We start from the raw sequence: 26,641 nt of genomic DNA on the forward strand, positions 1-26,641 counted from the left end.
GCCGATGCACACTTGTTCTGTAGAACTCTAGTGATAAAGCCCTGCCTGTGAATATTGTACGAGAATTATAAAGGGCGAAACAACAGCCCCAACCACAGGAATGGTAACAGGAAGGATTGTGTTCTTATTTAATATGTCCTTTTGAGACATGCCTTGTAAACGCACAGGCGTTAGAACATCGACAAATAAGTTATAATGGAGCTGTGAAAACAAAGATTTTCCTATACCAGCCAATAGTAAAAAAGGTACTGTATGTGTGAAATTGATTTTTATAATAAAAATGTAAAGTTAAATTGTTTCCTGATTACTTGTTGCTGAAATTTGCATTACATTAGGAATATATTATGTTATACTTTTTATGTTCATCCACCAAAATTTCCCTTAAGTTGTAAATTCCACATTAATATTCCATATGAAGTGGATTTAAACATGCACAGTAGAGATACAAATTAAATGACTAAATCGTTTCACTAACATCTAATGCAGCACAAGTGCCACTTATTGATCATCTTTGGGCAGCGAAATGCATACCGCAACACACCACACGACCTTTACTGTATTAGGAAGAAATACTGCATGTTTTGAGTGCCTGCATCTGGAGTCAGGGGTCTTTTGTCTGAGATTTGAAAGTCTGTTTTTTGTGATGGCTTGTCTTGGACTCTTAAAAAGGACAAAGTGAGTAATCCTGCAGTTTGGTGTTTGTATTAAAGATTCCATTTTATTGTATTTTTCTTCTTAAAAGAGGGAGCTTGCCTGTGTTTTTGGATGCTTTTGTTGTAAAAGACTTAAGGACAAAATCCTGGCTTTTCTCCAGAATACCAGCCTTGAGATTCCAGTTGGTTGTGACCAGACAACCTCTGAAAATGTCACACTGAACACCAGTGAATCTCAGCTGCAGGAGATTCAGGAGGGACTTACTGTATCCAGACTGATACAGATACAGACTTCCTGTATCTCAGAGGTGTTGACAAGAAAGTGGGTTTCACAGCACAGGATTACTACTTTACACAAACAGTGGTGGGAGTGTGAAACAGGTTCCACAACATTTTAGAGTAACATGAGATGAGATAGTTAGATTAATTCGTTTTAATAATAATCAGACACACAGGGTGTTGTCAATCTCACACAGAGATCAGGGGTTTGTTAAAACAGCTGGATGGGCCAGCTGGCCTCCTCTTGTCTGTCCCCATCATGGTCTGATCTTCTCATGCTGTGTGAGTGAGTTAGTATTTTATTGTTTTAATTATTGGGAACACAAACCACTGGATTGACTTCACATTAATCTCTGTACATGAGCAGCTACTGACATCTTAAAAAATCATAAAAAAACTTCTCTCTGTCAGCATGAGTCCAAAATGACACCAAAAGTCACCTCCCCTTCAACACCACCTCCTTCTTTTAAACAACAACCACCAAAGAAATCACAGCTGTTTCTAAACCACTCCCCCTAATAATCTTAATCACACCCCTAACAACGACACCCCCTAGCACTCACAGCCCCGCAGTTCTGTGCAGATCCAGGAAGTGAAACTCAGAGATCAGTTTCGTTTCACTTGAAACAGCCTCACTCCAGCTCTGTCTCTACTGCTCCTCTCTGTGCAGTTTTTACTTGTCAGAAAAATGGCAGAAGGCAATATTTCAGTTTCTCAGGACCAGTTCAGTTGCTCAGTGTGTCTGGATTTGCTGAAGAATCCAGTGGCTCTGCTCTGTGGACACAGTTACTGTATGGGCTGTATTAAGAACTGCTGGGATCAGGAAGATCGGACTGGGATCTACAGCTGCCCCCAGTGCAGACAGACCTTCACCCCAAGACCTGATCTTCACAGAAACACCATCCTGGCTGACGTGGTGGAGAAACTGAAGGAGACAGGGTGCAGTGGTCCTCCTCCTGCTCACAGTCCTGCTGACCCTGGAGACGTACTGTGTGATGTCTGCACTGGGAGACAGAGGGGAGCTGTGAAATCCTGTCTGGTGTGTCTGGCCTCTTACTGTCAGACTCACCTCCAGCCTCACTATGAAGCTGTTCCATTGAAGAGACACAAGCTGGCTGATGCCACAGGGCAACCGCAGGAGAAGATCTGCTGCACTCATCACAAACTGCTGGAGTTCTATTGCCGTACTGACCAGAAGTGCGTTTGTTATGCTTGTGTAATGGATGAACACAGAGACCATGATACTGTCTCAGCTGCAGCAGTAAGGACTGAGAAACAGGTGAGGACTTTGAGTCTGTATTTATTTTCTAGTACAAGATGTAAAATTGATATTTAGGATATATCGGGCTCTAACTGATCTCTGGACTGTATTTACTGTTTCTTTAATGCTGTATCTCTCCACTGCTGAGTCCTGCTCATGTACTCAGCTGTGATCCACACTGGTTGTGTCTCTGAAGTGTCTCCTGTTCTTCTGTCTGTTGTTCATTATCTCCTCCTCCTCCTCCGAACATGTCGAGTGATTATCAAAGACTGGTATGTATTTAGCCAAGATACTAGTTTTGAAACCATTTCAAATTTTGCAAGTTGCCACATATTTACTTCTGTTATGTTTCCAGTCAAAACTGACCTTATGATTTTATCTACAAAGAAAAGACAGTGAGTAAAAAATTGTGTTCAAATGCCACTTTATTTTGCAAACATCACAAATTCATCTAGCCTTTCAGATAAAATGAACAGTCCCATTTGTGTGTGTTTGTGTGTGTGTGTTCATGCACATGAGTGCAGCGGGTGGTAATGATGGCGTGTTTTTGTGGTTTACGATGCTGGTTTTTACATCCCTTGGGACACAGAGCTGTCTGTTCCTTTGTCGGCGGCAGCTGCTGGGGAGGTAGCCCAGATCTTTATGACATATTTGCCTGGTTTACTCGGCATGTATTGTTGGGAAGGACAACTGTAACAAGTTCAAGTGATGAAGTAGTAGAATCCTATGATGACGAGAGAGAGTAGAGGCAGAAACAACGCAGGTGTCCAATCTGAATCGACAGGCGAGTTCATGGTCAAGAGCAAAGGTAAGTTCAAAAAGCTGAAAGTAGTCGTACAAGAGAGGTTTCCAAAAAAGGAGCGAAGTAGGAGCTCACTAGGAGAGAAGTCAATAGCGAGCAGTGAGTAGCCAGCTTAGAGGGTTTAAATAGAGCTGAGTGCAGAACGGTACAGCGGGTGGTGATGGTTTAACACGTGCAGCGGCGTTGGCGCTTGTTGTGATTAGTCCGCTGCTGGAACTGGTCTGTGGTTTGTGGGTCGATCTCTAATGACTGGCGGTCGTGACAACAGCGACCTCTAAGGGGGACCAGGTGTTCATCCACATTGACTTCCAGGCCGAGACTGTAGATGAGTGGCAGGCACTTGTCCCAGACATCCAGTGCAGCGAGTTCGTCTCGTTGACGTCGGGCAGGTCTTGCGTCCCGCTTGTCAAAGCGAATGGCTCTTGAGAGAATATGAAAGGATTGACACATTAGCCTGAAATATGGCTTGACCAGACTCGGCATGCCATATGCTGGTGGTGGTCTCATTCCTTGATCTGTATACGCCACGACCCACGTATGCTTGAGAGTCTATTCAGTCCACCTCCCTCCAGCTATTGCTATGCACAAGTCTCCCCTCCAGGTTTGAAACATCTAGGGCTGTCCTTTCAATAGCCTTTAGCAGAAACAATTCAAAGCTGGACTTTATATCTTCAACACGGGACACGGTATACATTTTGGCCCCGGGGCCATCCTGAAACTTGCAGCCACTGGGCTTATCAGCACTGCTGAAATCCCTTGTTGTGAGGAGCAGAGAGCAGTCAGGACACAGTATTGAGCTGTAAGAATGAAAAGCGAAGTCTCTAGATTGTGTTTCAGATATAACTTCTGTGTTTTCACTTCACATACAGATGTGCAGACCCAGGTGCGAGGAGTAAAAGTCGAGCAGGAGGTGGAGACTCGTGCTCTGCTGCACTGCACATGCTGCCGGTGTAGATTAGACACGAAAAAGGAGTGTGTCAGACAGGACCAGGAAACACAGCTCGTGTGGATAAGACATCAGGGATACAGAGTGTCAATTGTCCTGGGTGACTCTAAGGGGCGTCTCTGTGATGTGATTCTCTTACAGCAGAAATGCCCTAAATGCCTCTGTTTCTCCACAGAATCAGCTGGGGGCGACACAGACACAAACCCAGCAGAGACTCCAGAAGAGAGAGAAGGAGCTTCAGGAGCTGAGACAGGCTGTAGAGTCACTCGGAGTGGGTATTGACCAGAGAAGTGGACACACTGACACACATTTCCAAAGCTGAACACTGGACAGTACCCTTTGGAAACACAACATACAGCAAAATGTAGTTTGAGAGTTTTCCTGTGTAATAATCTAATGTGTGTCTCCTCCCTCAGAGCTCTGCACACACAGCAGTACAGGACACTGACAGGATCTTTACTGAGCTGATCCGCTCCATTGAGAGAACACGCTCTGAGGTTACAGAGCTGATCAGAGCTCAAGAGAGGGCTGCTGTGAGTCAGGCTGAAGGACTTCTAGAGCGACTGGAGAAGGAGATCACTGAGCTGAAGAGGAGAGATGCTGAGCTGAACCAGTTCTCACACACAGAGGATCACATCCATTTCCTCCAGGTAACATCACTGCTCTGTGACTCTGCAGAACAGAAGGGTGTCTCTCACACAGAGCTGCTCCTGGCTTCTCCCCAGGAATGTGTGTTGTGTTTGACTGGAAACTCCCCTTTCTCTTCCCTGCTGCAGAATTTCCAGTCTGTCTGTGTCCCTCCTGGAGCTGGACACTCACCCAGCATCCCTGTCCGTCCACATTTCTCTCCTGAGCCAGTGAGGAGAGCTGTCTCTGGACTGAAAGAACGACTGGAGGACATCTGCAAGAAGGAATCAATAAAGATTTCCATTACAGGTTAGTGGTGAAACACACTGATGTCTTTCTGGATAGCCCATGAATTTCTCTTATATTGTTTATGGATTTTCTGTTCAGTGATTGTATTTATCAGAGCAGCTTACCAGTCAATGATTCAAATTCTAGGTGAAATATCTTTAAAGTTTTAGTCTCACAAATCTTTATGACAGTAACTGTATTGTTATATTGTGCTGTATGTAGTTTAACAGGAATGTTTTAATAGGAGCGACAGTCCCTGAATAGTAGAACAGTCCTGTTACCACAGGGGCTACAGTCTCAGTCCAGTAGATCAGTCCTGTTACAATAGGAGCTACAGTCCCAGTACAGTAGAACAGTCCTGTTACAATAGGATTTACAGCCCAAGTGAAGCAGAATAGCTCTGTTATTTCTGTTACTCTGTTACTGCAGCCCTGATGAGACATTTCTCTGTGTGTCTCCCCAGTTACTGAAGTCTATAGTCTGCTGACTCCAGAACCCAGGTCCAGAGCAGAGCTTTTACACTGTGAGTCTGTTTTCGCAACAGCTCCCCCTTGAAATATACCTGGAGCTCAAACACACAGCAGAAACAGTGATGCATAAACTGATACACACTCTAACACACACACTGGTTCACACTCTGATACTTGCTGATACACATCTGAATTCAGAAAGTCAAGCTTGCAGACAGTCACTCTGTGTTGATCAGAGACACACTGTGTAAGAAACACACAGATGGACAGAGACAGAAAATCCAGTGGGGGTCATTTTTTAAGAAAATGCACTTTATTACAACAATGTGTACAGCACACTTCTTACAAAAAATACAATTATAACAACAACACTTCAACAGAATTTAAATCGTCTCTAAGAGAGTGATTGTTCATTATCAATCTTTCCATTTTGCAAGTGGTCAGTGAGGCTGGTTCACACAATAAGAGCCCCTCCAAGCCTCCTGGGTGTTACCACTGGCTGCAGTCCTGGCTCTGAAACTGTGATTGTCCATTTCTCAACAGGAGCACTAAGGAACAGGTTTTCTGGGTTTTCTTCAGCCCCTGTACAGAGCTCTCTGTCCTGTCCAGTGCACTTTTACCATGGAGAAACCCCACCAGGCTACCTAGTTAAATAGCTTCATCCTACATGCCTACATGGAGGTTCCAGCTGACGGATCGCTGTTCCACCCCACACGTCTGGTTGCTATTGATGATGTGGGGCAAGATGGTCCTCAGTCTGCTGGCTAGTAGCTTGGACAGGATCATTGACACCTCTCACTGTCTAGCTGATGTCCAGAGATCAGGCAGTGTGACCAGTGAGCAGGACATCTCTGTATCTTAGTTAGTGATACTGGTCACTGTGGGTACAGGTCACTCAGTCAGTGATACTGGTTACTGTGGGAACAGGTCACTCAGACAATGCTACTGGTCACTGTTGGGACAGGTCACTCATGCTGTGAGAGATCACACAATAATGAGAAGCATATGACTGAGCATTGATCAGTTCTCAGTATCACTGCTGGTTCTTTATGAAATCACTGCTCACTGCTGTGGACAGACTGTGTTTCTTATCTTTCTCAATGGCTCAAGCACCGGACTCCAGGGTGTCACGTGATGTGTCTGTGTGTCTTATTGCCTTGTGCTGCTCAGTCTTATTGAGTGAGACTCCAGTCTTACAGCCACTGCTGCTCACCCTCACTGACTCTGATCCACACTGCAGTGGAGACTGGGGATCCTGAAATGAACTGACTGCAGACTGTAGTATAAACTCTGGTATAATAACAGGTATGAAGCAATAACAGTCTTTAGTACAATAAAGATCTACTCTCTCTCTCTCTCTCTGCAGATCCTGTGAAGCGAGCTCCTATCCCTAAATCACGTATGTACACTGTGTGAAACTCTGCTGACTGACAGTACTGACTTTACTGACGTGTTATTACCAGTGAGCAACTGTGATTAACAGTGTCTGTGTCTCTGTGTTCCAGTGTGTGTCTGTGATTAACAGTGTCTATATCTCTGTGTTCCAGTGTGTGTCTGTGATTAACAGTGTCTGTGTCTCAATGTTTCAGAATGGCAGTAGCTGTGCAGTGCTGCAGATAGGTCTGTTTCCTGTTGAAGTTACAGACACAGTACTGCTATTGAGCGCTAATATTAATGAGTATTGATTCCTGGTGAGAAATGCACCAATAAAAGAGTAAGGAGAATGCGAATCAGTGTAAACTGAGTTTCACTGCAGGTTCACGTCATATTCCTGTGGAAAACCTCATCTCGTTTCACAGTGATCATGTCATTCAACTAGTGGAGTCATGTCTGTGCTGGACTGATTAAGCTATAAAATCACCCAACCTAAATCAAAACCTTTTTACTATGAAAAGCTCACAGTCTGTAGGAGACTACATGTCATGGGTACAAATCATGAGTCCTACACAATGAACCATTTTAACAAACAGATAATACAAAATCTGTTCTTACAATAATAACACAACTGATGGTAAGAACACTATTTCACTGCTGACCTCGTGATCTTGCATAATAACAATAATATCATGTGTCTCAATCACTGTACTGGGGCATGCAGGGTGAGTGCCCCCTACTGGCCCCATTAACACCTCTTCCATCAGCAGCCTCAGTATTCCCAGGAGTCTCCCCTCCAGGTACTGGCCAGGCTGACACTGCTGGGTCTCAGTGGGCTGCTGGTTGTGAGCTGTTTTCACACTGGTGCTTGATCTCCATCAGAGATACTAGACATAAATCCAGCGAACAGTACAGCCTGATAACCCATGCACTGTCACACTATAAACTATATCTTCACATGACTTTTGCCCTGTTCACCTGTCTGAGGTATAACCCCAGTATTGTCTGTGCTGGACACAGTGTCCACCAGGACACTACAGCTCAGTACTGACCCTCTCCTTTCTTCTGTACAGGTGAAGGCAGCCCCATCCCTGACCTGCGTAAGTCCACTGTGTGTAAAATCAAAGCTCCTGCTGGGGTCCAGCTCTCACCCTGCCAGTGTGCTGAAGAAGAGTGTGTGTGGAGGACAGAGGGGTATTTAAACTGGGGAACTGGGGCCAGGGAGCTCCCAAAAGGGCAATTCTGTTGGATCAGGAAAGACCTGGACAACACTAACAGTGTATCATTAAAATAACACATCACAGTAGTCCATTCTTAAAAACTTCTATATTACTAATGTTTTTCTTTCAATTCTTAGAACATGGTCAATAAAAAGGATGTTTCACACTGGATTCAGTGTGAATGAAGCTGAGCTCCTGATTTTTAATACTGATACTGTATGTCTGAAGTTCTCTTGTAATTTTAACTGTTAGTCTCTTGAAAGAAACCAGTTCAAGAGAGCATTACTGGTCTCTAGTGAATTTCATTACCTCTGACCCCTTATTTTTGGTACTATGAGATTCATAATGAAAACTGTAGTGACATCTTTGTCTCAATATGGAGGCCAGTTTGTGACTGTGATTAACAGTGTCTGTATCTCTGTGTCCCAGTGTGTGTCTGTGATTAACAGTGTCTGTATCTCTGTGTTCCAGTGTGTGACTTTGATTAACAGTGTCTGTGTCTCTGTGTTCCAGTGTGTGACTGTGATTAACAGTGTCTGTGTCTCTGTGTTTCAGAATGGCAGTGGTTGTGCAGTGCTGCAGGTAGGTCTGTCTCTTCTTGAAGACAGAGGTGTTGTTTTAAGCCCTAGTGTCTGGGGTTATTGAGGTCTTGAGTCCAGAAGGAAGATCAATCAAAGTTTCATGGTGGGAATTTCTATCTCCGTCCTGTGTTTCAATCTAATGGTCAGTATGAGTCTCTCCTGGACTGACAGTATAGAAAACTCATTTTCCCTGAAGGCCACGTGCTCTGGTCTCTGCTCACTCCTGAATGAGGGTCTACAGACTGAATGTGGCAGAACCAGTGACTGGAAAAACTGTGGAATATCAGGAGAATTCAGGAGCAGAGCCAGTCTCATAATAACAAGCTATTCAAATCCTAAGGAGAAACACTGTTAAAGGTTGTGGAAAAAATGATGGTATAATGACAGTATTCTTCCCCTGCAGTTTCACAGACACACAGCCTCTTGTGAGAGGCAGCAGTGGGACTCTGGTACAGGGGCTCCTCTGGGGCCTGTAGGCCTCTCTCTTGTCTGAGAAATGGCTGCTTCTCTTCACATGTCAACCAAGCTGATGGGTCAGCAAGAAGAAACATATAAGAGTTTATATTTATAAAATCACCTTTTCTTCTTCTGTTTCCCTCTTTCCTCTGACTGTGTTATTAGGATGTTCATACAAACACAGTACAGACAGGATGGGCTTCTATACAGAGTACGTTCAGGCTGAGGGAATAATAAACAGTTTCAGGCAGATAAACGTTATTGCTAAACAGCTCATGTTGTTGCTTGTTGTGTTTAAAATCATGATACAGTCAGGATGTTGAACCTCTTTAACCCCCAGCTCCTCAAAGGTCATTTCCACCTGGAGTGTTTGTGGCCTGAACATCTTGCAATATCTTGGACAGTATAGCAAGTCCAGGCCTGGTTCAGGGTCTGAATTCAAGGGACCATCTGGACATCAAGTCTGAAACATCAGATTTATATATATCTTACTCAGTACACACTCTAGGAAGAAATATCCGCCACCCCAAAAAAACAAATTTCATTTCTTCAAAAATGATTATTCAAATTATAGCACATGTAGATATCTATTGTTCCAGGCCATGCCCAATATATGTCTACTATTTATACTGGATAGGCTCTTTTTTACAGCCTTTCTATTCTCCAGGAGTAAAAAAATAAGAACTGAGAAGAATCTCTTTGATCTTCACTGGACTGACCAGCAGACAATAGAAGGAGAGTATTTATTAAGTATTAAGAGTTTGTATTTAAGTATTAAATATCAGGAGAGTATTAAGTCAGTGCTCATTGGTCATGCGAATAAGGCTTCTTGAATTGAATTGATCAAAACCCCCATTCACAATGAACATGTATAAGCCCCGCCCCCCGTCTCTCAGTGGTCAGAGCTCACTGATTGACAGCTGGTGTCTCCTATCAGAGAGGCGGACAGCTGAGCGCGAACAGTCTGAAGTCAGTATGAGCGCCTCAGTTTCTTTTTTTTCACAAAAGTTTTTTTTTATTAAACGGTAGAATTTACAAATACAACTACAACCAGAGGATCAGAAACAGGTTCAAGAGAAAAAAAACACAACAGAAAAAAACATTTAACCACCAGAGGTAATGAAGTAAATTATGTGATCAAATTGTATTTTTTACATATATCATGTTTTCCTTGCTTTATAATTTCTCAATTATTTATAGAATTTAAATAGTGTTTCAACATGGATGCGTTTCCTGTATAAAATAAAAATCAGCACTCACTTTTTTACAAAACAAAAAAAAACGCTTTTCTTTTTAAACACTTCGAGTACCTCTGGCATTCATGAAAAAGACATACACAAAATCAGATAACTAACTCTAAGATTGTCTAAATTATTGAGTTTTTCAAGAACCAGAACTATAACAGTCCTTAATACATAACTACAACATTCCAAACTAACGCTAAATAAACATTAGTATATACTGCTATAACAAATAAAACCAAACATAATCATTAACTGAGCAGTCACTGGGAGCGAATCTCCTTCCCCTCTACAAAGGCCCTCGCTCCCACAAAGCAGGCTCTCCTTCCCTCTCTTCTGGCAGCTTCAACCTGGGGCCACAGCTGGTTCCTGGTGCTCCTGTCTGCGGCGGACAGACAGTTATTTTTCTGTAGTCAAAAAAAGCAAAAAAATAACATTCAGGTCATGAAAAACTCAAAAAAACTCCTCAGCCTCTAAACTTTACCTCCCACCTGAATGCCATCTTGAATGCTGCGCCTCTGTTTCTCTCTGGGTTTCTGGATGTGTTATTTCTGGTTTAAATTGAATACTTTGGATATTTCTTCACATTTTCAAAGTAAGTGTGAAGATTTTCTTATATTTTAGCAAGATTTTGGTTTTGTAATTATATTGTTTTTGTGTAAAAATGGGCATTATACAGTCTTTGAATTCAGCACTGTTTTATTCTGCGTCATCAGGAAAATGGTCTTAGAGAAGATGAACAAGCTGCTAAACTGGGATTTGAAATAAACCGTTTTAACAGACAGGCGCATCTCCAGTACTCTTTCCACGTCCCCTCCAGCTGCTTCACTTTTCTCTTTAAATGCCATCGATTTTTTGTAGTACCATATATATACGATTGAGGTATCTTAGACTTCTCCTTTGAAGACCCAGCACTCCTAAATAAAAACATTTCACAGTATAATGGAGTTGAGTTGGAATGTAATCGGCAGGAGCCTGTTGTGATGTTTGCTGTTTTATTCCCCAGCTGCTGTGACTCTGGACCCTGATACCACTCACTGTGTTCTCAGCCTGTCTGAGGATGGGAAGAGAGTGAGACAGGGACAGGAGAAGAGTCTCTCTGACAATCCTCACAGATTTGATCACTGGTCCTGTGTCGTGAGCAGGGAGGCCTTCACCTCAGGGAGACACTACTGGGAGGTGGAGGTGAATGACTGGTGGACAATAGGAGTGACCAGAGAGTCTGCAGAGAGGCAAGGGGGGTTCAGCTTCTCTCCCCAGCAGGGTTACTGGTGTCTGAGCTCTTACCTCTCTGTTTTATCTGCTCTCACTGACCCTGTGACCCATCTTCCCCGCAGTCTGCAGCCCAGAAAGCTGGGGGTGTGTGTGGATATTGAGGAGAAGAAGGTCTCCTTTTACACAGTGGAGTCCAGAGCTCATCTCTACACTTTCACTGACATGGTCTTCACTCAGGGGGAGAAGATCTATCCTGTCTTCAGGACTGTGGATCGTAATAAAGACCTTGAGCTGCTGCCTGCTATCAGTGTGGAGATTAAACCCGTCACTGACTCATGAACACAGGCTGACTCTCTCCCAGCTCTCGGTCCCACTGCTCATACTGGGAGACAGGTTTAACGGCGGGTAGTGAGAAAATCTAATAGTAATTTAAGATGATGTCGATGTTGTGTCGTGTTTAAACATGTTATATTACAGTAAAAGATTTAAACAGGAAAATAATATATATGAGAGAGGGAGATATTCCTTGCTACCAGCCTGCTGTACTCCTGACTTGTAAATATCTCTGGAAACCCTCTAGTGTTTTTTTTTCAAATTTTGAGAAAATAAACTGAAATGAATTAAAAATGAAATCCCGTGTGAGTCTCTCCTGCACTTGCCGGTGACTGTAAAGCTGCCTGAACTGGGAGGGACCCGCTGACATCATCAGCCAGGCGGAATAGGCACTGTGATGCCATCAGAAAGTGGCTCAGGGTGTTTATGGGAGTTGTAGTTTGTAAGATGTTTAGTTCCTAATAAATTGATATAATCGCCCAATGAACGCTCTGTTTACCTTCATATGAAAGCCCAAAACACTAAACTGAACCCAAGATTTTACATCTGTTTGGTGGCAGCGGCAAGTTTTTTTCTTCACGGACAGAAACTTGGGCTACTTGTCAGTCTTGTCTTCTGTCCTGGGCTATGGGCTATTTAATTATTTACTTTTTTCGATAGCCTGAAATTTCATTCAGATCTGTCCATGTAATGTCATACATTTTACTGCCCTTGTGTGTGTTTAACCCTTGTCGAATGGGTTGTAAATGTCTCTTCCCTGAGTACTGGCTGACACTGAAAAAAGGCTACAGGAGCTCTGTAAATGAAGATTTGTGTGTGCGCTACCCAAGAACTTTCTCCTGGTTATTGCCGCACAAACCCCGGTGTGTAAAACACTTAGTTGCAGCAGTGTGGGTGTTTAATGCTATTGGTTTATGAACAGCATCCCCCTATCCCAGTGCACTGTCTGTCTAATAGTGCCACATTCAATAAAACCAATAGAGAAAGAGATTCACAACGCAAAGCTGTGTCAATCTTCTGTGTAAAATATCGGTTTGTAAAAATTCGCTATGAATCTTGACTGTAATTAACACATACCGTTTGTATAAAAACAGGTGAGTGTACAGATGCAGCCATTTAAAGTGCGCGTTACAGACACGTACCGCAGGTGACGTCGCTCAGTATGACGCAAGATGACGCGTGGCACCGCAGTACGTGATTGGTTGACCGACAGGGGCACTCGTGGTCCGTTGGTCTGTCGTAGAAAGACTTACAGTAAACGTCTTTGCTGTGCCCCTTGTAGATATTGAATTTTACCACTGAAGGGAAATCTTAGTAGCTGAGCATAAAAAGAATAGGAGCATACTGTAACGCGTGTGAAAGCCATAAACGATATTAATTTTGGAACATAAACATACAGTATATAGCTGGTCTTGGTACTTTAAAGAAAAAAATACACACCAGTATTCCATTTCTCCCTAAACATTGTAAGCTTCGAAGTCTTTAACGTGATACCGGAGTCAACAAGCATACTTTTAGAATTTGATTAAAAGGGAATATAATATGGAATCGCGTATCTCAAGAATTTAATAACGGTATGATTATATCCGTGTACTGCGGCAGGGCTGTGTAGGGCTGTTTCGCCTGCCTGCTCATGTGAGCTGTCTTGTAGCCTACTGGTCTAGGTGCGTGACTACCAACTCGCAGGTTGTGTGTTCGAATCCAGCTGGTGCTGGACCTTCCAGTTTTATTTATTTATTTTTTAATCGCGTAACATAAACATATTACCGTATGCAAACTGTACTGTATACAGTATGTATATGTATATTTAATGTCTTAACTGTGCCCGTTTAATTGAATTTAAAAAAATTATTTAACACGAACTTTAAGCTGTTTACATCTTCCGCCTGAGAACAGTCACCCGTTGCTACCCAACGCAGAATGGTGATTGGCTGACACCATCTGACACCCCTCTGATTGGAGAAAAAAGACGTGCTGGTTTGCTATACATACTGTACCAGGAAGAGGATTTCTTTCTATTCAAAACGTGTATTTTAAAAGTTTAAGAAGTAAAAACCTTACAGCGTACACAGATTTCTAAACTGATCAGGATCGTTATCTTTGTCTTATGCATAATAATATTCACCGCTCTGTCCAGCAAATTAATAATAAACTTTATTTTATATAGCGTTTTAAACGAATAAGTAATTAGATTGCTCATAAACCTAATCACTTGCTTTTTCTTTTTATTTAGGCTCAGATTTCAACTATAGATCGTATTTTTAATAACCATAATAACAACCAACCAACAAAAACAACCATATAAACATAATACCAACCAAAAACATAGATAACAACCACAATACAAAATCAAATATATCAAACCATTTTACTCTCGCAAAGTCCTCCAATTATCATAATCCCGCCCCTTATGCAAAACCAAACCTTCCTCCCATCCCAGTTTATCCTGTTTATCATAAACAAAATCCACCTCAATTTTCAACATAAAGCATTACACAAAATCAATACCTCAACACTCCATACTCAACAACGATAATTCACAAACAGCCAGAACATGTAACTACACATTCCCAAACAGACCTAATTTCCATAGCCCCGCCCCTTATGCAAAACCAACATCCCTCCCCTGTTCTCTCTCTCCCCTGGCGGTTGTAATTGTTTTTATTTTCAAATAAATTTTAGCAAAGTCATGTATTTTAAAAATCTTAGGATTTTTATATTTATGTCTTTATTTAGTGGTTTCATTAGTGACAAAGGCTAAAATTTCTTGGAAAAATGTCTTTTATGTAAACCATGTTTGCTATTAATTCATTCAGGGCTAAAATATGTTCATTGTATTCTAATGAAAGAAGGGTTCCTTTCGCCGTAGTCGGGAGCCTAGCCTTTAACTAGTAAGTACTGTACTTACTGGGTTTTTGAGGGGGGGGGGGGTGTCTTTCGCTGGAAATCTCGCCTCCTACTTTGAAAATACCCGTGAAACCGGTTCAATTCGTCACAGCCAGCACTCCTGCAGAGAGGGGGGTTGTACTTGCAGTGTATGCAGTGTACTCGTTATGCTCTTCGTTAATGTCTAAGCCGGAACATTTCATTATATCTCATTTTGTATTTCTTAAAAAAAAATCGTTTTCCCAGCCTAACAGTATTGTTTTTAACCTGTAAATTTGCTGGACAGAGAGGTGAACATTGTTACACAGAAGACAAAGATAGCGATTTACGTTGCATTGTGTATCGTGCTGCTTTAATACAGTTTTAAATAATTGAAAGTCTAAACAGTATCAGCTTTATTTATGGGTTTTAAATAAAGGTGATTTAAACGCGATTTAAATCAATATAAATGTTTATATTGTAACGCATAGGTGACTATTCATTGTTATTAAAATGACTTAAATTCGATCATGTTGTGATATTTAGAAATATACATTTGTTTGGTGCGAGTGAAGTTTTATTTAATCTCTGAGCCATACTGATTCTTCTGGAAGCCAGTTTCCGCCAGGGAGTAAAAAAAACACACACTATGGTATTCTCTCCAATGCAGTGCAGTTAAAAACATACCTCTGATGCTGCTCCTAAATGAATATCGTTTATGACCATCAGAAGCTTTATGCTCCTTTTCTTTTTTCCAGTGGATTGAACAGGGAGAGGCATTTCATGATGTACTTTTCACTGATGAAACAACAGTGGCTCTGGAACAGTTTTCAACCATGTCGTTTTATAAAAAGGGGAGATATGTACACGTTACTGAAGCTAAAAGTTTAGCCTTTGTCACTAATGTAACCACTAAATAAAGACATATAGAAATCCCTACGTTACAGACTGTATATGGCTGGTATTGGTAGTTTAAAGAAAAAATACACACCAGTATTCCACTTTCTCCCTAAACATTTTAAGCATCAGAGTCTTACATGTGGTTATTTATTGCATAATTTAATTTTGAAAGCCACTGAGACATCAGGTACTACTGTTGTATTTATGAAAAAGAAACAAAACAAAAAACATACTAACAACTGTGCCATCCTACTCCTTAGTTAATACATTTTATTATTCATAAACAGTTAACATTGTTAGCAAAATATTTTGAATTATATTTAACCCTATTTTTTCTTTAGTTTTGTATTTAACTTATTATATGATAGTCAGACTTAATGTATATTTGAACAATGAAAATATATTTTTACAAGATTTTACATTAAGCACTTAAAATTAATATGGTTAATAAAAGTAAACTGTAACATGCTGTAACAAGATCGGTTAAACTGCGAAGAAAATGCTTTCAGAGAAAATGTTTCAGGTGTGAAGAACATAGATCTCTAATGCAATTTCAACCAAACCTGTTCCCACACACCCTGCCCCCACTACCATTAGAATATACACAAACATTTTAGCATTTCATTCTGAGCAGAAGACCCTCACACCTGAAGAGTGCTGGCTGTGACGAATTAAACTGGTTTTACAGGCTTCAATCACAGACCATGTGACATGGGACTCAGTAAACTAACAGCGCCACTGGATTTGATAATACCTAACCAAAATCCGCAATATGGAAACAGAACCTGTGTGATTGTTGATAGATGATGTACTCGTAACATTTTTTCAAGACGAACTACACCATTTAAAAAATGACTTGTATGTACTTGATATCTCTAATCAATCCACGGGTCCCAGCACAAAACGAAAGTAAAATGCATACCGTTTCGCGCTTCTTATTAGTTGCTCAAAAGTAATTTGACCGTATGAAATGCATAATATAAACCTAGAAACATATACGTGAGCAGTACTTAAGCACTGTAGTATCGGTGTTAAGACATACCTCTCAAATACTGTAAATCAAGTTAAAAATATCTCAAGACCGATTCTGGTCGTAATGAAACCATGTTTCGTATATGTTTTCTTTTTCATCTTGAAATAACTCATTTCTAAATACCTTTTTCACTGTTAACATCTTGCAGCAACTTTGCGAACAAAATATACACTCTGACAGTTCATCCAGCTACCAACATTAAATAAAACAAATCTTAAGATTTCTATATTTATGTCTTTATTTAGTGGTTTCATTAGTGACAAAGGCTAAACTTTCTTGGAAAAATGTATTTTATGTGTTGCAGAAAAAACTGACTTGCTTTAACAAAATATGTTTACAAATCCTTTCACCTGGCATTTTCGTAGTTAGAAATTATGGAACGCTCTGTTAAAAGCAAGGGAGTTTTTATGTCCGTTGCAGTTCTTTTGCAACATGAATATAATTATATCGTTATTAATTTCTTGAGATACGCGATTCCATATTATATTCCCTTTTAATCAAATTCTAAAAGTATGCTTGTTGACTCCGGTATCACGTTAGTTAAAGACTTCGAAGCTTACAATGTTTAGGGAGAAATGGAATACTGGTGTGTATGTTTTCTTTAAAGTACCGAGACCAGCCATATACTGTATGTTTATGTTAAGATTTCCCTTCAGTGGTAAAATTAGATATGAATATTCAATACTTAAACGGGCACAGTTAAGACATTAAATATACATATACATATTGTATACAGTACAGTTTGCATACGGTAATATGTTTATGTTACGCTATTAAAAAATAAATAAATAAAACTGGAAGGTCCAGCACCAGCTGGATTTGAACACACAACCTGCCCGTTGGTAGTCACGCACCTAGACCAGTAGGCTACAAGACAGCTCGCATGAGCAAGCAGGCGAAACAGCCCTACACAGCCCTGCCGCAGTACACGGATATAATCATACCGTTATTAAATTCTTGAGATACGCGATTCCATATTATATTCCCTTTTAATCAAATTCTAAAAGTATGCTTGTTGACTCCGGTATCACGTTAGTTAAAGACTTCGAAGCTTACAATGTTTAGGGAGAAATGGAATACCGGTGTGTATTTTTCCTTGTGATATTTTAAGCTCTAGTTGAATGATAGGTGTCGCATTTTAAATCATTTTCGTAGTTAGAAATTATGAAACGCCCTGTTAAAAGCAAGGAAGTTTTTATGCCCGTTGAAGTAAAACAAAATGCCTGACAAAGTATGGCTTGGACAGATTCCAAGTGCTTGTACAAATGTGCTAAAGAAATTATACTTTGAGTATACAGCTTGTCCAAAGTCATCCATTATTAATACTATTAGTAATATCTTCGGTAAAGGCTTTGATGCATAAATATTTCTGATAAAGGTAGGTTGTGTACTTTTGTCCAACTGAGCAATCTTGCTTTTATAAAATATACCAACATTTTAATAACTGAAGATTAACATGCTGTAATACACTGTTCAAAATTAAAGGCTCAAATGCTGTACATGAGAGGTTAAGCTCCCCCTGGCGGTTTTACAAGGTGACGCCGGATAGTTTCCGGCAGAGCGTCAAATGACGCGCGATTAACCACGTGACACTGCGTGACACCGCGTGATACCGCGACACGCCCACCGGGGTATGCCGCAAAATAACTCACCCATTTTGAATGGCTGCATCTGTAAATCTGCTTTGTTATTGTCGAGCTGTGTAAGAAGACAAGAAACATATATTTCCGAACCTTTAATTCAGTATGATTTGTTTAGTACTGCAGAGATCAATGACAATGTATGTATAGAAAAAAGGTGAGTGTGAATCTGGTATGTTATCGTCCAACTGAAAAAGGAGACAGGAAACCCTGCTATACTGTAGTTCAGAGTCATTTGTTTTCTCTGGTTTTCATAACCTTCGCTTATTAAAATGACTGTTTTTGAGACCACGATTTTTCAGATGTCAATAACTTTGCGAAAATTACAAAGAGCCTTCAAATCACACGCGTTTAAGAGATCGCGATTTGTGAAAAGTGTCGCAGCTTTTATTTAAACAATATCCAGTACCTGGCTGCATATTTAGAAACCTTAGTTTGAATAAAGCAGATCCCAGGTGTAAGTGAGTTCATAACGTGAGAACACATGATGCTACATTTTTATGCATCAGTTGAAGCCTTCTGAAGTCTCTCAAAAAACATAAAAATATAACATGATTGTAAATGTAACTTCTATGACTAAAGTGCGAAGAGGAATGGCTGTAAAAAGACAGGGTTTGGGCACAGCGACACCTAGTGGTCCAGGGCTGCAGCACCACAAGAGCCCAGTCTCACGTTCCATGTGATGCTTTTACTGCAATAAAAACTATGAATCACAAATTAAAAATATACAAGTGTAGTGTGCTCTCACGAGCCACCAGTTCTGTAGAGTTTGGGCATTTACTGGGACAATTATTATTTGCAGCAGTAAATCACAAAATTGATTCTTTTGATGGCTTTAGAATCCAACCATGCGATATAACTCAAACAACACACACACACAGGTACTAATACACGAGGATACATTTATTAATACATAGAATATGCATGTAAATCTAACAGATCTTATTGAGAGGGTTATCAGAATACAAAAGATATATATTCAATCAGTTACAAAGAGTTACATATATCAAGAGAACATACGTTCGGTATATCATTCATTTAGACCGTTTCGTAAGTGAACTTGGTTACAACTTCTACACTAGATACTCAAAACAAGTACATAACTCTTAGGAATTAAATTGATATCAACTGGTTTGGATAACAATTGAATTCTCGAGCTGTAATGCAGTGAAGTTGAATACTCATCCAATCTCTGGGGATTCAGATCTCCTGCGGACTCAAAGAAACAGTTGCAGGCTGTTGCTGTCCAATCCGTGCTTTCTGGCTAGGTGGCAGGCTGTGCTGTGCAGCTTGCGACGGTGCGCTGCTGATGCTCACTGGCCGGCTAGTTAGTGTTGGATTTAACTAGCACAGTTTGTGCACAGGAGAAAAGATAACTGTGGGTCCCAGCAGGTCAGGAAGAAGACCGGTTCGTTCCTGATGAAGCGCTAGTTCTGAATAGTGATTCAGTTGTCCACAGTTCCGACCTGTTCACGAGGCTTGCTGCTGATGCTAACCTCGGGTGGATCCTTTGGTTACTCGTGGCAAACTCCACTCTCGACTTTCAGAACAAAGCAAAGTTCTGGCACTCGGATACACTGGCCGTTACGTGGTTGTCCGGGCTGAGTCTCAGGATGGTAAGGAGGTGCGCTGCGAGAATGTCCTGCCCTTGGGATCCTTTCTGCTCCTGGGCCGTCCTGCCCTGGAATTGTCTCGCACCCCTGGAATTTTCCTTTGAATTCCCTTTAGAATAGTCTCTCCAATAGTCTATTCCAGGCTCTCTGTGTTGCCTGTTTTTACCTGGAGGAACTTCAGCTCGTTCATTGTCTGAAAGTTTCATGGGCATCAGAGTCCCATGTGGGTTACTCAGCCCTACCAGTTCCTGATTGGTTGATCAAGGTGAGATATGGGTCACTTACTCCTGACACCTAGGAATGCAGTCCAGATGTCCATCTGGCACTCCCTAGACAGATAGGCGCCAATGGATGACCATTGATCATGATAGCCAGGCTTAGCTAAATGCATCCCCACTTGGGAGCTGTCCCTTATCAAAAGAAAACATCTTAAATCAGCCTGCATGAATAGCTTCTCTGTGGCTGCACCACAGAGATGAAGAGAGAGATGGGGCCTCATTTAGGAAAGCACGGCAACACTTAATTCTGTCTTATTAACAAGCATTGCCGCTACACCGTATAGAAATCTATGCCCTCAGGTAGAGGACTTGGGGCGACCTGGTGCTAGGCGGGTTTCAGGACATCCGAACGTCAATGCTGAGCGAAGGCAAAATGAAAGACCCAGAAATATATAGCCCCAGAGAGAGAGAAACACCAGAAGGACAGCAAAGAACAAGAAATGAGGGACAGGACAGAGAAGGAGCGCCCTCTGGCTGCAGAAGGCGTGACAGTACCCCCTCCCCCCCTTCATGGGCGGGTCCTGATGCCAAAACAAATAAATGAGCTGCACAGCACTGGGGGGAGGAAAAACCTCATTTAACCGAAAGGAAACCTCCGGGAGTCCACTGCTGAAAGCTGCCCCCTCCTCCAGGGTATAAACCTTTATTGGGTAGAGGAAGGGGGGGTCGAGTAGAGCTCCGGAGACTAAAAACAAAAAAGACAAGTACACAAGCACAAACCACAACAAACATAAACCTGGGATACCAGGGTGACAAACAACAAAAAACAAGACACAGGGAGCAGGGGGGACCAAATAGGAAGGGAAACCAGGAAGTGAAAAATCAAAACATCAGGCAAAAACAAGAATAAAAAACAAAAAAAAACGGGGAAAAAATACCGCAGACTGGGCAATAGGCACGTTCACATTCTAACAGTGATATTGGAGTGGACAACCCGAGGAAAGCCAGACCGTAGTCCACTCACAGGCACAGTTGTCCGGAGAGATATCCAGCGAAAAGAATGGAGGAACTGCAAAAACTCACCAAACTAACGCTGATCTCGGAGTGGACAACCCGAGGAAAGCCAGGCACAGGATCCGCTCACAGACACGGATGACCGGAGTGATATCCAGCAATTAGAAAGGGAGAGGAAAAAAGCTCAGCATCCTATCACTGATATCGGAGTGATCTACCTGTGGAAAGCCAGGTACAGGACCTGCTCACAGACACGGAAGACCGGAGTGATATCCAGCAATAAGGACGGGAGAGCCAGCTCAACATTCAATCAGGGATGCCGGGAGAGACAACCCGAGGAAAGCCAGGTAATCAGGAGTGTATGTCAGGAAGGCATAACACAGAATGACCAGCTCACAGGCACGGAAGTCAGGAGTAGCATCCCGCGATTAGAATAGAAGAACTGAAAAAAAGCCTAGAGAAAAAGAAAAAAGCTGCGGAAAAAACAAAAGTCGGCGCTCGCGGGGTCGAAAATGGCTCAGCATTCTGTCACGGATGTCGGAAAGGACGAACTGTGGAATGACAGGAGAGTGAAAAGACCCTGTGCGTAGCGGCAAGACGGGTTAGCCCGGACTCGGCTGTTCAGGAAATTCTGTATAGAAACCTATGCCCTCAGGTAGCGGACGTGGGGCGACCTGGTGCTAGGCAGGTTTCAGACAAAATGAAAGACCCAGAAATATATAGCCCCAGAGAGTGAGAAACACCAGAAGGACAGCAAAGAACAGGAAATGAGAGACAGGACAGAGAAGGAGTGCCCTCTGGCTGCAGAGGGTGAGACAAACACAACACCAGGAATGCATTTACCTTTACTTTTTACTTGAGCAGTTATTAAGCAGCTCAGCCATCTTCTAACCCGCTTGCTCTAGGGAGTGTCTCACAATTACCACACTAACCAGCGCACAGGGGAGTGTGTTAAAACTACCTCTCATGACACAGTCCCTCTGTGGACAGAGAATCGTCCACATGAAATGTCCAAATGGTAGGATGGAAGACAAGACTGATGTGGAGCCCAGGTTTCTGTCTGTGAAGAAAAAATCCCACTCTGCCACCAAACAGATGTAAAATTCTGGGTTCGGTTTAGGGTTTTGGGCTTTCATATGAAGGAAAACAAAGCTTTCACTGGCTGATTATCACACTTTATTGGGAACTAAAATGAAGAAAAGAGTAGAAAAAAAAATAACCACACCACACTTCCCCCTGGGTCAGAGATGAAATAAAATTGCTCTCACACTAAACAAACCACCACAGGAAAAATAAACCCAATAAGAGCATAAAATACAAAATACATAATATGCTAACACCAATTAAACACAGTATTACCGGTGGAACAGAGAGCTGGGAGAGAGTCAGCCTGTGTTCATGAGTAGGTGATGGGTTTAATCTCCACACTAACAGCAGGCAGCAACACAAGGTCTTTATTACGATCCCCAGTACAGAAGACAGGATAGATCTTCTCCCCTTGAGTGAAGACCATGTCAGTGAAAGTGTAGATATGAGCTCTGCACTCCACTATGTAAAAGGAGACCTTCTTCTCCTCAATATCCACACACATCCCCAGCTTTCTGGGCTGTAGACTAAGGGGTAGATGAGTCACTGGGTCAGTGACAGCGGAGAATTCATCAAAGAAGCCAGAGAGGTAAGAGTTCAGCCACCAGTAACCGTCCTGTGGAGACAATCTGAACTCTCCTTTCCTCTCTGCAGACTCTCTGGTCACTCCTATTCTCCACCAGTCATTCACCTCCACCTCCCAGTAGTGTCTCCCTGAGGTGAAGGCCTCCTTGCTCACGACACAACGCCTGGCATCAAATCTGTGAGGATTGTCAGAGAGACTCTTCTTCTCTCCCCATCTCACTCTCTTCCTATCCTCAGACAGGATGAGCTCACAGTGAGCTGTATCAGGGTCCAGAGTCACAGCAGCTGGGGAATAAAACAGCAAACATCATGTAATGTTCTATTGTGTACTGTTCTTGTACTTTTATAGTTCAATAAAGAGACCTGGAGAATGGATATGCTTTTACTTAACTGCCATCTTAGCTCAACTGACGTCACACACTTCAGGGTCTTATGGGTAATGTAGCTACACATGTAGATTGGCATTCATGGCAAGTATTACATTCTCCCTTTTTTTGTAAATAAGAAAATGCAAACAATATTACTAAATCAACATTAACTGGAATGTGAGCATCTTGTAATGTACTCTTTCAACATATGAACAATGTTATCTATTAAGAACATAAAAGATTTCAAATGCTTCATATTTCAAAAGCTTTATTTTGTATTTAAATATTTCTATAAGTATTTCAAATTGTTCCACATATTTACATTCTCATGTTACAGTCAACACATTTTGTACATTATGAGCATCGTACATCATGGCAAGAACAATGTTCTGGCATATTTGTCTCACTATTTACATTCAGCACAACAATTTTAATGAATGCATGTACATTTCTGTTAACATTGAGCACAATATTTTTAAAGAAAACGCGTACGTTTGTGGCTAGCTCTGCTGGTAGAGCATGGTAGAGCATGAGGCTCATCATCTCAGGGCAGCGGGGTTATGTCTCATGTCGGGTGCCAAACCCTCCATCCCATGCCTTGCACCCATTGCATACCATTGCATACCTAGAGAGGCTCCAGCTTCCCCTGTGACCCTGGGTGCGGTTTGGAAAATTGATGGATGTGTACTGTACACGTGTTCATTGAGGGCAGCAATCCACCTCCACCTCTTACATTTCATACAGTATGTCAGGAATGACGTTCAGGTTGACTCTGTGACCAGACCTGGTAGGGAGGTAAGTAAGTGTTTGGGTGTCTGCTTTGGCAGGGTTCTTTTCCAGCTCGTCTCTGCTCCGATGTGGTTCCTGATCAGTGGTGGGCTCATCGTCTGGCTGGTGCTGTTGCTCAGATGTAGATTGATCCTCTTTTGCTCTCAGGAGGTGACGGCAGTTGCGGTGATAGCTTTGTCCTTCACTGGTGTGTATGAGGTAAGACAGTTCATCTCCCATAGGCTGGATGACTGTGGCAGGGTTCCACTGTCCGGTTTCCTGTTGGAAACGAATGGTAGTGCCTTGATCCAGTGCAGGTAGGGGTCTTGCATTCCGCTTGCAGTAAAGCCTTTGCTTCACTTGGCTTCGTTCTCTCTTGGTGCGTACTCATTCAGGATGGACAAGTTGTGTCTGTAGGTGCTTACCTGTGGTAGGAAGGATTGAGCGCAGTCTTCGGCTCATGAGGAGTTATGTAGGTGACTTGAAGCCATCAACTGGTTCATTCCTGTGCTTCAGTAGACTCAGATATGGTCCCTCCTCTCAGCTTCTTCCTCAAGTATTGACCTTGCTGTCTGTACTGTTTTTTTCAGCAAATACATTGCTTTCAGCGTAGTGGGAGCTTGTTGTAGTGTGCACAAAATCCCATGCTGTCACAAAACTCTTGTGAGCTGTTCTTTGGTCTGTTGTCTGATATTACTTTCTCAGATACTCCATGTCTTGTAAACATTACTTTGAGTTTACAGCTCATGGCTGCTGCAGTGGTGGAGTGGAGTCTTTTTGTCATTTCTCTGGAAGGGAAGAGAAGTAATTAGTAATTGACTTGTTTTTCTCTCTCGGTGTGTTTGGGGGACAAAGACATTTCACAGTCTTATGGAGTTGAGTTGGAATGTAATCGGCAGGAGCCTGTTGTGATGTTTGCTGTTTTATTCCCCAGCTGCTGTGACTCTGGACCCTGATACAGCTCACTGTGTTCTCAGCCTGTCTGAGGATGGGAAGAGAGTGAGAAAGGGACAGGGGAAGAGTCTCTCTGACAATCCTCACAGATTTGATCACTGGTCCTGTGTCGTGAGCAGGGAGGCCTTCACCTCAGGGAGACACTACTGGGAGGTGGAGGTGAATGACTGGTGGACAATAGGAGTGACCAGAGAGTCTGCAGAGAGGCAAGGGGGGTTCAGCTTCTCTCCCCAGCAGGGTTACTGGTGTCTGAGCTCTTACCTCTGTGTTTTATCTGCTCTCACTGACCCTGTGACCCATCTTCCCCACAGTCTGCAGCCCCGAAAGCTGGGGGTGTGTGTGGATATTGAGGAGAGGAAGGTCTCCTTTTACACAGTGGAGTCCAGAGCTCATCTCTACACTTTCACTGACATGGTCTTCACTCAGGGAGAGAAGATCTATCCTGTCTTCAGGACTGTGGATCGTAATAAAGACCTTGAGCTGCTGCTTGCTGTCAGTGTGGAGATTAAACCCATAACTGATTCATGAGCACAGGCTGACTCTCTCCCAGCTCTCTGTCCCACTGCTCATACTGGGAGACGGGTTTAACGGCGGGTAGTGAGATGATGTCAAAAATCTAATTGTAATTTAAGATGATGTCGATGTTGTGTCATGTTTAAACATGTTATATTACAGTAAAAGATTTTAACAGGAAAATAACATTTACGAGAGAGGGAGATATTCCTCGCTACCAGCCTGCTGTACTCCTGACTTGTAAATATCTCTGGAAACCCTCTCGTGTTTTTTTTTTTCAAAATTTGAGAAAATAAACTGAAATGAATTAAAAATGAAATCCCGTGTGAGTCTCTCCTGCACGCGCCAGCGACTGTAAAGCTGCCTGAACTGGGAGGGACCCGCTGACGTCATCAGCCAGGCGGAATAGGCACTGTGATGCCATCAGAAAGTGGCTCAGAGTGTTTATGGGAGTTGTAGTTTGTAAGATGTTTAGTTCCTAATAAATTGATATAATCGCCCAGTGAAAGCTCGGTTTACCTTCATATGAAAGCTCAAAACACTAAACTGAACCCAAGATTTTACATCTGTTTGGTGGCAGTGGCAAGTTTGTTTCTTCACGGACAGAAACTTGGGCTTCTTGTCAGTCTTGTCTTCTGTCCTGGGCTATTTAATTATTTACTTTTTTCGATAGCCTGAAATTTCATTCAGATCTGTCCATGTAATGTCATACATTTTACTGCCCTTGTGTGTGTTTAACCCTTGTCGAATGGGTTGTAAATGTCTCTTCCCTGAGTACTGGCTGACACTGAAAAAAGGCTACAGGAGCTCTGTAAATGAAGATTTGTGTGTGCGCTACCCAACACACTTAGTTGCAGCAGTGTGGGTGTTTAAATGCTATTGGCTCATGAACAGCATCCCCCTATCCCAGTACATTGCCTGTCTAATAGTGCCACATTCAATAAAACCAATAGAGAGAGATTCACAACGCAAAGCTGTGTCAATCTTCTTTGTAAAATATAGGTTTGTAAAAATTCGCTCTGAATCTGGACTGTAATTAACACCGTAAACATCCCGTTTGTATAAAAACAGGTGAGTGTAAATCTGCTTTGTTATTGTCGAGCTGCGTAAGAAGACAAGAAACATATATTTCCGAACCTTTAATTCAGTATGATGTGTTTAGTACTGCAGAGATCAATGACAATGTATGTATAGAAAAAAGTGAGTGTGAATCTGGTATGTTATCGTCCAACTGTAAAAGGAGACAGGAAATCCTGCTATGCTTGGTCAAAAAAATGTCATAAAAACGAAAAAGTAAAGGCTGAGAAAGCATTCACAATGTATTTTATACACAAAGCA

The 26,641-nt window shown here is 42.1% G+C and overlaps 2 protein-coding genes across 6 annotated transcripts in view; both read left to right on the forward strand.

The window, feature by feature from the left end:
- The window catches only part of LOC148825446 (scavenger receptor cysteine-rich type 1 protein M130-like), a 305,154-nt gene that overhangs the window by 138,119 nt on the left and 140,394 nt on the right, over window positions 1-26,641 (forward strand). The window lies entirely within an intron of this gene.
- Window positions 1,521-25,557, forward strand: LOC148825457 (butyrophilin subfamily 1 member A1-like). 5 transcript variants are annotated; one of them, XM_088926210.1, is made up of 9 exons: window positions 1,521-2,211; window positions 4,117-4,212; window positions 4,358-4,591; window positions 4,718-4,877; window positions 5,320-5,379; window positions 6,693-6,725; window positions 7,774-7,800; window positions 8,476-8,502; window positions 24,771-25,557. In XM_088926210.1, exons 1-9 carry the CDS (start codon window positions 1,621-1,623, stop codon window positions 25,316-25,318), a joined length of 1,776 nt encoding a protein of 591 aa, XP_088782336.1. In that variant the 5' UTR covers window positions 1,521-1,620; the 3' UTR covers window positions 25,319-25,557. The 5 variants fall into 5 exon arrangements, with proteins under 5 accessions (XP_088782336.1, XP_088782335.1, XP_088782337.1 ...); XM_088926209.1 differs by lacking the exon at window positions 24,771-25,557 and adding an exon at window positions 11,205-12,040; XM_088926211.1 differs by lacking the exons at window positions 7,774-7,800; window positions 24,771-25,557 and adding an exon at window positions 11,205-12,040.

This window comes from Atractosteus spatula, chromosome 10 (genome assembly GCF_055471065.1).
Source record: "Atractosteus spatula isolate fAtrSpa1 chromosome 10, fAtrSpa1.hap1, whole genome shotgun sequence".
Lineage (NCBI taxonomy): Eukaryota > Metazoa > Chordata > Actinopteri > Semionotiformes > Lepisosteidae > Atractosteus > Atractosteus spatula.